Genomic DNA, 12522 nt, shown 5'->3' on the forward strand with positions numbered 1-12522 from the left:
TGTGCCGCAAACCCCTCGGAGGTGGCGGTTTAGGGAACGTTTTGGGGCGGAACGCTGAGGGCTCACAACGGCTCCAACAGCCCCGGGGGCTCSGCGGGGGGAACAAACTCCTGGYTTGTAAGGACGTGCGGCCTCCGGAGCCGAGCTATCCCCCCTGCTCCCGCGGATAAGCGGATATTTCCTGACAATTCCCAATTCCCGAAGGATTTATTCCCGAATTTCGGGGCCCTCACGCCGCACCGCCCGCCCGCCAGGGGGCGGCAGCGCGCGCGCGAGCGCGGGAAGTGACGTCACGCGCCGTCCGAGCGGGCGCTCCGGTTCTGTSCCGGTTCTGTSCCGGTTCTGTCCCGGGTCTGYYCCGGTTCYSCYCCGGTTCCCCYCCGGTTCCCGGGACCGGCGGCGGTGAGTGACGGGGGGCATGAGGGGAGCGGGCGGGCGGGACTGGGCTGTGAGGGGATGGAGGGGATAGGGGGGATCCGGTGTGAGGTACTGAGGGCACCGGGAGAGCTCTGAGGAGACCGGGGCGGTTATGAGGGGATTGGAGGAGGGGGGAGCAGGGTTGTGAGGGGATGGAGGGGCTGTGAGGGGAACTGAGGCAGAGCAGGGTGAGGGGAGTGTGGGAAACGGTGGGGGAGCTCCCATGACTTCCATCCCCTCCCTCACCGTCCTCCCCTCCCTCACCGTCCTCCCCTCCCTCACCGTCCTCCCCTTCCTCCCCTCACCCGTTGCTCCCTCAGGAGTGGCAGAGATGGAGTCCCAGGACATCAAAGAGCTGCAGCAGGAGGTGATGGAGGAGTTGGGAATCTCCATGGAGGAGCTGCAGGAAATCATCGACAAAGAGGTGGAGAATTCCGAGTGGATGAGGCAGCAGAAGCAGCAGCTGGAGGAGCTGGTGCAGTGCATGATACACAAGGAGGAGGAGGTGGCTCACGTTGACCATCTCATCGACGATGCCATGAGGTGCGTGGAGCTGGAGKGAGCTGGAATTTTGAGGAGGGGGATGTGGGGGTGTTCAGGGCAGACCCACTGTGTGTGGGGTTAACGAGGGACGGTGACAACCCTTCCCGTGCCCATCTCCCTGTGGCCAGGTGTCGTTCCTGGCTCTCCCTGTGCAATTCTGGCAGACACAGCTCATTTCCCTCCCCAGGGCCATCAACAATTGTGAGACCCTGGCCAAGGAGCTGTACTCCATGATGGGCCTGCAGTACCGGGACAGCAGCTCTGAGGATGAGGCACCGGCGGCCACCGAAGTGATCGAGATCCCCGACGAGGAGGACGACGATGTCATGAGCGTGGACTCGGGCTGGAAGGGCAGTTCAGTGTCCCCAGTGTGCCATGGGAGGGGTTGGGATGAGGGAATTCTGTGAGATGGTGGGAAACATCTGCCAGATCCTGTTAATGTTCCGGGATTTCACCCTTTTCCCACCTCCCTCGCTGTTGTACCCACCAAATGATCCCACATTAGAAAAGGTGACTGAGGGGAAGCTTTGTTTGGGTGGATTTCCTGGCAGGGATTTGGGRTARATGCTTTTCCCTGTTCTCTCTTCTTTCTGTGATTTAAGCAGGTTGGATTTTTTTGCACCAAAAACATTTTAAACTACTGTTTTCTCTCCACTCGCAGGCAGCAGCAGTGCCARAATCTCCAAGGATCAGAGTCTGGTGAGTGGGGAGGCCCTGCCTAGAGATGATTTTTCACRTGGGGTTTTCCTGGTTTTTTTTGGTGCAAAAAAACCCCAGTTTCTCTGTGTTTGCCTTCTCTTTCCTCCAGCTGCGGGAAGCGATGGTTGCCATGAGGAAATCTGCCCGTGATGTTGCGAAATTCATGGATGCTGTGAACAAGAAAACGAACCTGCAGGAGGCACAGAAAGGTGTGGGAGCTTCCAGGGGCTCTGTGCTTCCCCTTTTTCCTGCTGGAAATCTCCATCCATATTTATTGATTCCTCATTGAATTGCTATTTTTGTTTAGGGTATATTGATTCCAAATTCCTGCTTTTCTTCAAGCTGTTTCCATCCAGCTAAAGGGAGGCTTTGGGSCTGGGCTGCCTGAGGGGAAGGGAAGCAGGAGTTTTTCCAGAATTGTCCTTTCAGCTGTGTGCCAGGAAAGGGAGCTTTGGGTGATTTGGAGCTGACTTTGTGCTGTTGTCCCTTGGTAGATGCACAGCCCCCTCAGGAATCTCCTGGCACTGCCCAGCCTGTCCCTGTCCCTGCAGCCCCTGCAGAGAATGACCTCAACACTGATGGGGATCTCAAAGTGGGCATGAGGATTTTGGGGAAAAAAAGAACCAAAACGTGGCACAAAGGGACGYTGATTGCCATCCAGACGGTCGGTATGTGCCATGCATGGGGCTTTGGGTGGGAAACCTGGATTAAAAGGTGTTGGAGCAGCTGGTGTCACCTGGAAAAGATTGTGGGAGCAAGATACCTCCACTGCTTCACCCTCCAAATTAATTCCTGAAAGGCTTTTAAATAAATTCTGGCTTAATTCTGAATAAACCATCTCAGAGGGACCCACAGCACTGGATTTCTGGTGTGAAATCACACAGCTTTTGTTGATTTTTACCTTTATTTATCTTCTGTTTGCCTTCAAATGTCTTTTCAGGTACTGGCAAGAAATACAAAGTGAAATTTGATAATAAAGGGAAGAGTTTGCTGTCGGGGAACCACATTGCCTATGATTACCACCCCGCTGCTGAGAAGCACCACGTGGGCAGGAGGGTGGTGGCCAGGTACAAGGATGGCAATCAGATGTGGCTCTATGCTGGGATCGTGGCTGAGACCCCCAACGTCAAGAATAAAGASAGGTATTCCTTATTTCCCACATCCCCATCTCTGTTTTAGGTAAAAAAAAAGGTTTATTTGAATACTCTTCAGGTGCTGAACTGTGCCCTCCTGCAGGGCCTGGAGTCATTACTCAGAGGCAGTAAATGGGTGCCTCCTCCAGCTTTGCTGCAGAAACCAGGATCATTTAAGTGTTTTCTCTTCCTTTATCTCCCTTTCCTGGAGCACAGAGGGGATTCAGAGCAGAGGGAAAGGGCCTGGCTGGGAATTGTGCTGCTGGGAATGTTTGAGCAGCTGTGGGGAGCACAGAGAGAGCTTGGGGCTCTTCATCCTCTCCTCTTCCAGGACTGGGATRTCTCCAGGAGGAGCAGGAGAGGTTCTCCATTCCCATTCCTTCAATCCCATCCCTAATTCCCGTTTGTTTYCAGGTTCCTGATCTTCTTTGACGATGGCTACGCGTCGTACGTGAAGGAGTGGGAGCTGTACCCGGTGTGCCGGCCATGTGAGTGTCCCTGCAGAGTTTGGGGTGKTTGGGAGAGCCAAAAACGGGTGTGTCTCTTGTGGTGCTGAGCCTGGAGACAYCTGAAATCCTGGTTTATTCCAGGCTGGGTTCAGAATGCTCCACCACCCTTCCAGCCCTTCAAGATCACCCCTTGGTTGACCTTACMTAAAAATCTCCCTGGGATATCCTAAAAAAAAAAAGAATTAAATGTTGTCTCTGTTTTGTCCTCTTTCCTTTCTCCCATGTGCCCCTTTCCAAACAGTGAAAAAAGCTTGGGAGGACATTGAGGATGTTTCCTGTCGGGATTTCATTGAGGAATACATCACTGCCTACCCCAACCGGCCCATGGTGCTGCTGAAGAACGGGCAGCCGATCAAAACYGAGTGGGAAGGGACCTGGTGGAAGTCCAGGGTGGAAGAAGTGGATGGAAGTCTGGTCAAAATCCTTTTCCTGGTAGGAATTTCCCTTCTCCCATTAGGATTAAATCTGAGGATGGGGATCTGATCAGCTCCTTTTTGCTTGCTAATCATGGAAGTGTTGAGGTTGGAAGAACCTCTAAGGCCCTCCCTGAATAAGCCCAAGTGCCACAGTCACTGTCCCTGGAATTGTCCAAAACCACTGCCCTGCTCAGCCTGCCATGGCCTTTCCATGAAGAAATATTCCCTAATATCCAATTAGAGATTCCAGTATCAATAATTGCCTGGTTGTGCCATTTGTCAATACCCATTGTTGTCTCTTTGTGCTCTCTGTCTCACCTCAGGAAGCTCTTCCCACGGGAACTRTGAGTGTTTCCTTCTCGTTCCCGCAGGAAGACAAACGTTGTGARTGGATTTACCGAGGTTCCACACGCCTCGAGCCCATGTTCAGCATGAAAACTTCCACAGCTTCCACCCAGGAAAAGAAGCAAAGTGGGCAAACCAGAACTCGTCCCAATGTTGGTTGGTGGCATCTTTTGGGTTCATTTAAAACCTGGGATTTAACTGGAGAGTGGTTTGGGTTTGGTGGGTTCTTTAGCAGAACTCCTGGAGATTTCAGATTTCTGGGTTTTTTTTTCCTTCTGACAAAGGAGATTTCAAATTTCCAGTGGGTCTTTTCCTGTATCATAGGAGATTTAGATTTCCAGTGSGATTTTTCTCCTGGAATAATGCCACAAAACCAAACTGCACTCAGGTGAAGTGCCCATAATTTTTGGGGGAGTTGCTGTGCCCCGAGCTCRGCGATGACCCCCCGTTAATCCCAAATCCCTCGGGTGTTCCTTGCAGGCACTAATCAGTGTTAAGGAGCCCACACAGCCAATTTGGATAACATTAGGGGTTTTTCCTGTTGACTCTTTTGGTTTTTCACCTTCCCCACCAGGTGCTGTGAGGAGCAAGGGCCCTGTGGTCCAGTACACCCAGGATTTGGCAGGGACTGGTCCCCAGTACAAGGCTCCGGAGCAGCTGCCGGCTGCACGTCCYGCCTCTCCTCAGCCTGTGGAGATGGAGTGAGTACCAGAGCCATTCCAGCACCTTCCACCTTYTTGCTTCTCCTTTCCAGTGCTCAGCTCTCTCAGGCACCACCTTTTCTGTACAGAGGAATCCTCAGGTGCAGGTTTCCTCCTTTCATCCCTTCCTGCTCTCCTTTGTCTCCTCCCTTTCTCCCCAATAACTTCACTTTTATTGATTTAAAACCTGCTGGAATGGTTTGGAAGTCTCCTGGAGTTGATTGGAAATCACTGAAATGGATCGAGAACCTGTTTTTTTGGAGCCCCTGGTAGCACTTTCATCAGGGATGTTATTACATTCCTTTGCACAATCTTATCTTGTTCCTAAGTCCTTGCAAGAGAACTCTCTGGATTTGTTCCTCCCACTCAGGCCTGGTTGAGCCTCTGGWAACTCTGGTTTCAGCTAATCCAGGGATTTCTTCATGGCCTGGTTTGTCCAGCTTCCCGGGACAAAGGCCTTGGGCATCCTTGTTACCCTTGCCTTATTTCAGAATCAGAAGTSACTTGGAGCTGTAGCTGAGTTCTGAAATTCGCCATGGTTGTGGGATTGCTGCAGCAGTAGTCTGATCAGAAATGGACTGGTTTTCACTTAGTAGGAAAAAGCCACTGCTGGGATTCTCCTGCCTTTCTCAACTCCRTGGGGCAGTGTTATTTTGACTCCCATCAGTTGCTTTCCCATGTTCCAAATTGCCTTCTTCCCTCCTGCAGATGCTCTGACAACCAGCTGGCCCAGGGCAGRAAGCAGGTGGCCAAGAAAAGCACTTCCTTCCGTCCTGGCTCGGTGGGCTCGGGGCACTCGTCCCCATCGTCCCCTGTCCTCAGTGATGCCCTGGCAGCGGGGAGAGCCCTCCCGGCCCCGCAGCACCGGTGAGCAGAGCTCTTGTGGGACATCCATGAATCCTGAGCCTGGGATTTGGGACACATCTGGGGCCTGTGGGTTTCTCTTGGGGGTTCAGCAGCTCAAATCCTGGAGTGGTGAAATCACTGAGGCTGGAAAAGCCTCTGAGTCTGTGGCCTTCCCCCAGCACTGCCAAGGCCACCACTGAGCCATGTCCCCAAATGCCACATCCACACTGAGCACTTACAGGGATGGTGACTTTAGCTTTTTCCAATGCCTGAGCACCTGATGGCCACACTGTGGCTGCTCCAAGCCGGGTGCTGTTGCCCAGCTGTGCCCCCCTGGGCTCGTGTCCCCCCTCTGTCCCCCATCCAGCTCTCCCTTACCCCCACCCCTCTCTTCCACAGCGCTCCGAGCAGCAGCGCCACCCCGCAGCCCTTCCACGGGATGATGGACCGCGTTCCCAACGAGCCGTCCTACCGGGCCCCTCTGGAGAAGCTCTTCTACCTGCCCCACGTGTGCAGCTACACGTGCCTGGCGCGGGTGCGGCCCCTGCGCAGCGATCAGTACCGCAGCCGCAACCCGCTGCTCATCCCGCTGCTCTACGACTTCCGCCGCATGACGGCGCGGCGCCGCGTCAACCGCAAGATGGGATTCCATGTCCTGTACAAAACCCCCTGCGGGCTCTGCCTGCGCTCCATGCACGAGATCGAGCGCTACCTCTTCGAGACCGACTGCGACTTCCTGTTCCTGGAGATGTTCTGCCTGGACCCCTACGTGCTGGTGGACCGCAAGTTCCAGCCCTACAAACCCTACTACTACATCGCCGACATCACCAAGGGCAAGGAGGACGTGCCCCTGTCSTGCGTCAACGAGATCGACAGCACGCCGCCGCCGCAGGTGGCCTACAGCAAGGAGAGGATCCCTGGCAAGGGGGTGTACATCAACACCAGCCTGGAGTTCCTCGTGGGCTGCGACTGCAAGGACGGCTGCAGAGACAAGTAGGTGACTGCTCGTGGCTGAGGGGACRGCACTGGGGCTGTGAGATCTGTCCAGGGAGCAGCCCGAGATCTGCTCTGGGATTTAAACCTGTGCAGGTTTAACCCCTGCAGGTTTTACGGAATCTTGGAATGGTTTGGGTTGGAAGGAGCATTAAAAATCATTTAGTTCCAACTCCTGACATGGGCAGAGACGCCTTCTGCTATCCCAGATTGCTCCAAACCCCATCCAACCTGGTCATCCCATCCCTTCCAGGGATGAGAAATCTACAATTTCTCTTGGTTTGATTCCAAGTCAAACCCTTTGTGCCCATCTCTGCCTAAAGATGTGATTTCTGCTCCTGTCTCYAGATTGATGTGAGATGTGTAACTCATGGTTTTCCCTGTGTCTCTGCAGATCCAGGTGTGCCTGTCACCAGCTGACCATCCAGGCCAGCAGCTGCACCCCTGGAGGGCAAATCAACCCCAACGCGGGCTACCAGCACAAGCGGCTGGAGGAATGTCTGCCAACGGGGTGAGCAGAGCAGAGCCCTCACGAGYACCAACCCCACCATGAGGGATTGATCCCGGCTATCCCAGTGCAGATGTGACCACCTGCCCCTGGTTCTTCTGCCCAAGTCACCCCGTGAAGGGTGAAGTTGTCACCCTTCTCCTCTCTTCCAGCGTTTACGAGTGCAACAAGAGGTGCAAGTGCAACGTGAACATGTGCACCAACCGCCTGGTGCAGCACGGCCTCCAGGTGCGCCTGCAGCTCTTCAAGACCCAGAACAAGGGCTGGGGCATTCGCTGCCTCGATGACATCGCCAAGGGCTCCTTCGTCTGCATCTATGCAGGTGGGAGCTCACCTGCACGGGCAAAACCTTCTTTGGAAAGAGGGGGTGGGATGGGAATGGAGCTGGGGAAGGGGCTGAAGCACAGGAGGAGTCTGGAGGACACCTGAGGGGGGTTCATCCTGGAGAAAAGGAGGTTTTGAGGGGCCTTGTGACTCTCTGCAGCTCCCTGGGGATGTTTAAGTTGGAGGTTCTTAAATTCAAGAATATTTCTTCCTGGAAAGGGTGGTCAGGCACTKGTAYAGGCTGCCCAGGGAGGTGATAGTCACTGTCCCTGAAAATGCTCAAAAACACRYRGAKGTGGCACTTGGGGACGTCACTCAGTGGTGGCCTTGGCAGTGCAGGGGGAGCTGTTGGACTCAGCAGCTCTTCCATTCTCCGTGATYCCAAAGGCCAGCAGGAGTGGGAATCTCTTACCGTGCCCGTTTTGGGGACYGGAGGGTGAAAGCTGAGCCGATGAACTTGCCCAGCGCTGGCACAGATGCTGCAGAACCCTCGAGGTGGCAGTGCTGGTGTCACAAGACACACCCTGGGCTGGCCCTGGGGTGACACAACCCCTGCCCTGCTTCCTGTGCCCAGCAAACCGGCCGGGCCCGCACGGCCCACGCCACGCAGAAATTGCGCAGGGATTGCGYTGGCTCTGCAATGGAGCCGCCCACGGGCACGCTGGAGCTGCTGCTCTTTGTCATCTCCAGCCCTTCCAAAGCTCTGCTTGAGCTGCTCTGTAAAGATTTCCAGGCTCAAAACCTTGATTTTGACCACAASCCTCAGGTTTTTGGTTCAAGAATCAGGGTTACGTTGTCCTTTTCCAGCCCAGCTCTGGAATAAAGTAGCGTTTTTCCCACGGTGGGGTTTGGAGAGGATAAAATCAAATGTCACCCCAGAAAACTCACGCTTGGTTTTCTGTTTCCCCCAGGGAAAATCCTCACGGATGACTTTGCTGACAAAGAGGGGCTGGAGATGGGTGACGAGTACTTTGCCAACCTGGACCACATTGAGAGCGTGGAGAACTTCAAGGAGGGCTACGAGAGCGATGCCAAGTGCTCCTCGGACAACAGCGGCGTGGACCTCAAGGACGACGAYGACGACGACAACACGGGCACGGAGGAGCTGGAGGAATCCAACGAGGACAGCTCTGATGACAACTTCTGCAAGGACGAGAGCTTCAGCACGAACTCGGTGCTGCGCAGCTACGCCACGCGCCGCCAGACGCGCGGCCAGCGCGACCAGCGCGACCACGGCCTCTCGGAGACGGCCTCCAAGGACTCGGGGCTGACGCGGCCCCTGGGCCACGAGGAGCCCGCGGCACCCCGGCCCTGCAAGCTGCCCGTGTCCGAGGAGACCTCCAAGAACAAAGTGGCCTCGTGGCTGAGCTCCAACAGCATGGCTGAGAGCTTCCAGGACACTGACAGCACCTCGTCCTTCAGGGTGGGCGAAGGGGGAGAAGCCAAGGCTGTGAAAATGGAGATCCCTGCGGAGAGGGAGAAGGGCTGTGCTTCCACCCCGGGAGAGGATCTGAATGGAGAGGCAAAGGCAGCCAAGAAGGAGGTGAGGGAGAGATGTGGGAATGGGAGARTCAAAGGCAGAGATGTGCTTCTGCTCCAGGGGCTTTTCTCCCTGTACAGCACATTCAAGGGGACTGTGGGGCTGTTGGGTGTCCCTGTGCTCAGCTTCTCTGGTGGGACAGGGAGGTGCTTTTCACTCCCAGGGAGAGAGTTTGGGGCACACAGAGCTGGGTGTCACACTGGGTGTCATGCTGAGCATGGGGACAGGCAGCATCTCACTCCTGGGTTGGCATTTTGGGGAGCAATTCCATAGAAAGGCTGGAGAGTGCTCGAGAAGGGAGAGATTCCAATCTTCTGTGCTTGTCCCCTCTGCAGGAATCGGAAGAATCAACCAGAATTCCCAGGTAAGATTCCTTAAATCGTGTTCTCCTGTCCGTGCCTGRCCTGTGGACAATTTCCCAGGAGATCCAAGTGCGTTCCTCTCTTGTCCTGACCCTGCAGGCTGAGCAGCCTGGGCAGGAGGTACGGCTACAACCCCTGCCCGCCCAAGCTGGAGGGGATCCGGCGGCCCATGAGCGGGATGGCGCTGCTGCAGAGCCGCCGGCGCTCGCTGACCCTGCCGCCCTCCGATGTGAGTGTGAGCCCTGGGCTCCCCAAATGCTTCTGTCAAACCTTCAACCTCGTTTTGGGCTGTTTTCTACTGTTTGGTTCCCAGTTGAGCATGGTTGTAATTGTGATTAACTGGAGGCCGCTTGATTTCCTTTGGATTGTGGGGGTCTTTCATGGATCCGAATGGTCAAGAAAAGAGGAGAGCATGGGGAACTTGGGTTGGATTTGGCACCTTGGTTTGCACACCTGGGACCTGTCATTTGTCAGAGCCATATTGGGGAACTATCCATGTTTTTTGGGATCTTCTTCCTTCCTTTTGAGCATGCAATGCTCCAGGATCTCAAGCAGAACTCAGCAGCCCCCCAAAATGCCACAGGTGTTCCTAACATTGACCTGTGAATGGTGGTGTCCCCTTCCAAAGGGTTTCCTGGAGCAGAGGGGGGAGTGCTGGAGGAAAACACCACATTCCTGGGGCAGAGGGAGGTTGGGATGCACCAGGAGCTGTTCCTGTCCCCAGGATGTGCTGACGCTGTCGAGCAGCACCGACAGCGACGGGGAGAACGGGAGGGCCCTGGCRGGGCAGGCCCCGGGCACTGCCAACGACAGTGATGACATCCAGACCATTTCCTCGGGATCYGAGGAGGAGGAGGACAAGAAAAATCCATCACCTGGGTCAGGTGAGTGGGGACACGAGGACTGAGGGTGCACGGTTTTGGCTGGAAAGCACCAGGAAGGGCTCATGAGGCCGCTCCTGTTGTGTCTGATGGGTGAGGCGAGAACTTTCCCCGTATCTGGCAAAACAAAACTGCAAAATCTACTCCTCAAAACCAGGTATTTTTGGGTATTGTAAGAAAAAGTGAGGCTTACAGTGAGTTTCCAGGCTGGGCTGGGTTGATTCCAGGAGCCRTCCTGGGGTGGTATTTGGGSTCTGAGGGGTTTGKTACTCAGGGCAGCCCTGCCCTGGGYTCCTTCTGGAAGGTCCCATCTTGTGGCAGGTCCCGTCAAGAGACAGGTGGCTGTGAAATCCACCCGAGGCTTTGCCCTGAAATCCACCTACGGCATCGCCATCAAATCCACGCCCCTGGCAGCAGCCGACAAGGGCGAGAGCGCGGGGCCCGTGCGCCGCAGCACGCGCCAGTTCTACGACGGAGAGGAGAATTGTTACATCATCGACGCCAAGCTCGAGGGCAACCTGGGCCGCTACCTCAACGTGAGTGGGGCAAAGGAAGGGACAGATCGGCTGCTCTGGGGGCTGTTCCTCCCCTGACTCGCTAAAAACGGGAAAAGAGCAGGGTTAGGAGGGTGATGATGCACTGTCCCAAGTGGAACAGCAGCTGCTCTGCCCTGGTGGGGGCAGGAACGGCCCCATCAGCCCTTCCAGAGCCGTTACCTTTGAGTGTGGATCTTATGACTCAGCYGGGCAGCAGCCTGTTCCAGCAGGATTCCGCTGGATGCGGTGGGCACACCAGGAATGCTGTTTGTTTATAAAGGCCGTGTTCAGTGCTGGCAGCTCGGCCTCCCTGCCCGGGCAGCAGCTCAGCCCTGTCCCTGTTGTTATTACAGCACAGCTGCACCCCAAACCTCTTCGTGCAGAACGTTTATGTGGACACCCAYGACCTGCGCTTCCCCTGGGTCGCCTTCTTCGCCAGCAAGTGAGTCCTGAGTGCTGGAAGGGCTGGGGATTCCTTGGTGGGACCTGGTTCACAGCCAGGGCTGGGTGTTCCCTGCTCCTGGAAATCCCATTCCCAGTTTCCCACCCTTGGTGTCAGGTGAAATCCTCTCTCTTGTGCTGGACATCCTGSTGTGTTTTCCACCAGTTTTAGACCTTCCCAAGGGGCAGAGTGAAGCATGGAGCAGCCAAATTCCCAGCTTGTCTGAGTCCCAAATCTTTTGAGGGTGRTGAATCCCTGCCATGAGTCCTCCTGGGAATGATTGATCAGGGAATTTGTCCCTTTATCTCCGGCTGCCTCAGTCCTGTCCACATGGACGTGTGGCTTCCTTCCATCATTCAGTTTCTCCTCTGTCCTGGAGCAGCCTCCTCACCCCTCCCTTTGTGTGGTTTTTCACTCCACAGGCGGATCCGAGCTGGCACGGAGCTGACCTGGGATTACAACTACGAGGTTGGCAGCGTGGAGGGCAAAGAGCTGCTGTGCTGCTGCGGGGCCATCGACTGCCGGGGCCGGCTGCTCTGAGCATCCCTGCTCCCCGTGGATCCCCTTTCCACAGCCCTGGTGCTCGCTTTCCCTCAGTGAGGGTAAAGTTTTGTCTCAAGAGGATCTCAGTTCTCCCATTCACCTGGAAAATCACAGATGGACACGGAGCAGGAGTGGACTCTGGCTGTGCTGGGGTGATTCCCAACCTCGGGGCTTCTCCCACCTTCCAGAGGCTCCAGTGATCCCTCAASAAATGAGCTGTTCCTGCTCTCTTCCAGCTTTCCACCCAATTTAAGGCACAAACCTCCTCCTTCCAGCAGCAAACACTTCCCCAGTATTCCCAGGAAGTGCTTCCTGGTTGGGACTGAGGCCTTCAAAGTGGAAGGGAGGATGGTGGAAAGAATCCCTGGAAGACTGGACCAATCTGGACTTGAAGAATTTAAGTGAAAAAAGAAAAATAAGTATCTGTCTTCATCTGTGAGCTGTTGTCAAGAATCYGTTAGTTGCTAAAAAGCAATAAAGTGGGTTTTTTTTTTTTTAATTAAAAACAACCTACCCTGATGTTGACACACAGAAAAGAGCCCTGAAAAAGCAGGATTGAAGCATTGCCATCCKTGTTTCTGTGGGGTTTGCAGGAAAAACGCCAGAGGTGAAGGGGCCCAGGCACGGGGATGAGGAGCTCCCACATTTTCACCTTTCCTTCACCTTTCCTTAAACCCTCCTTAAACTTGGGAAAATCAAAGAGAAATGGGTTGGAATTATCTTGAGGAGGCAGATTCGATGCCTCTGCCCAACCCTCACTGAAAGCCCTGAGCTTGGCCTAAAC

General features: G+C 55.0%; 1 protein-coding gene across 1 annotated transcript; it reads left to right on the forward strand.

Moving 5' to 3' along the window:
• Positions 1–373: 373 nt before the first annotated feature.
• SETDB1 (SET domain bifurcated histone lysine methyltransferase 1) lies at positions 374–12232 on the forward strand. The gene is made up of 22 exons (XM_057388014.1): positions 374–402; positions 738–960; positions 1148–1314; positions 1622–1659; positions 1769–1868; positions 2154–2327; positions 2600–2801; positions 3207–3280; positions 3543–3733; positions 4041–4218; positions 4637–4763; positions 5472–5630; positions 6009–6602; positions 6997–7113; positions 7263–7432; positions 8346–8977; positions 9310–9338; positions 9436–9565; positions 10061–10220; positions 10539–10753; positions 11107–11195; positions 11618–12232. Exons 2-22 carry the CDS (start codon positions 749–751, stop codon positions 11733–11735), a joined length of 3876 nt encoding a protein of 1291 aa, XP_057243997.1. The 5' UTR covers positions 374–402; positions 738–748; the 3' UTR covers positions 11736–12232.
• The last annotated feature ends 290 nt before the right edge of the window (positions 12233–12522 follow it).

This window comes from Malurus melanocephalus, unplaced genomic scaffold, assembly GCF_030028575.1.
Source record: "Malurus melanocephalus ecotype Western Australia unplaced genomic scaffold, MMel_1.1 scaffold_1492, whole genome shotgun sequence".
NCBI lineage: Eukaryota > Metazoa > Chordata > Aves > Passeriformes > Maluridae > Malurus > Malurus melanocephalus.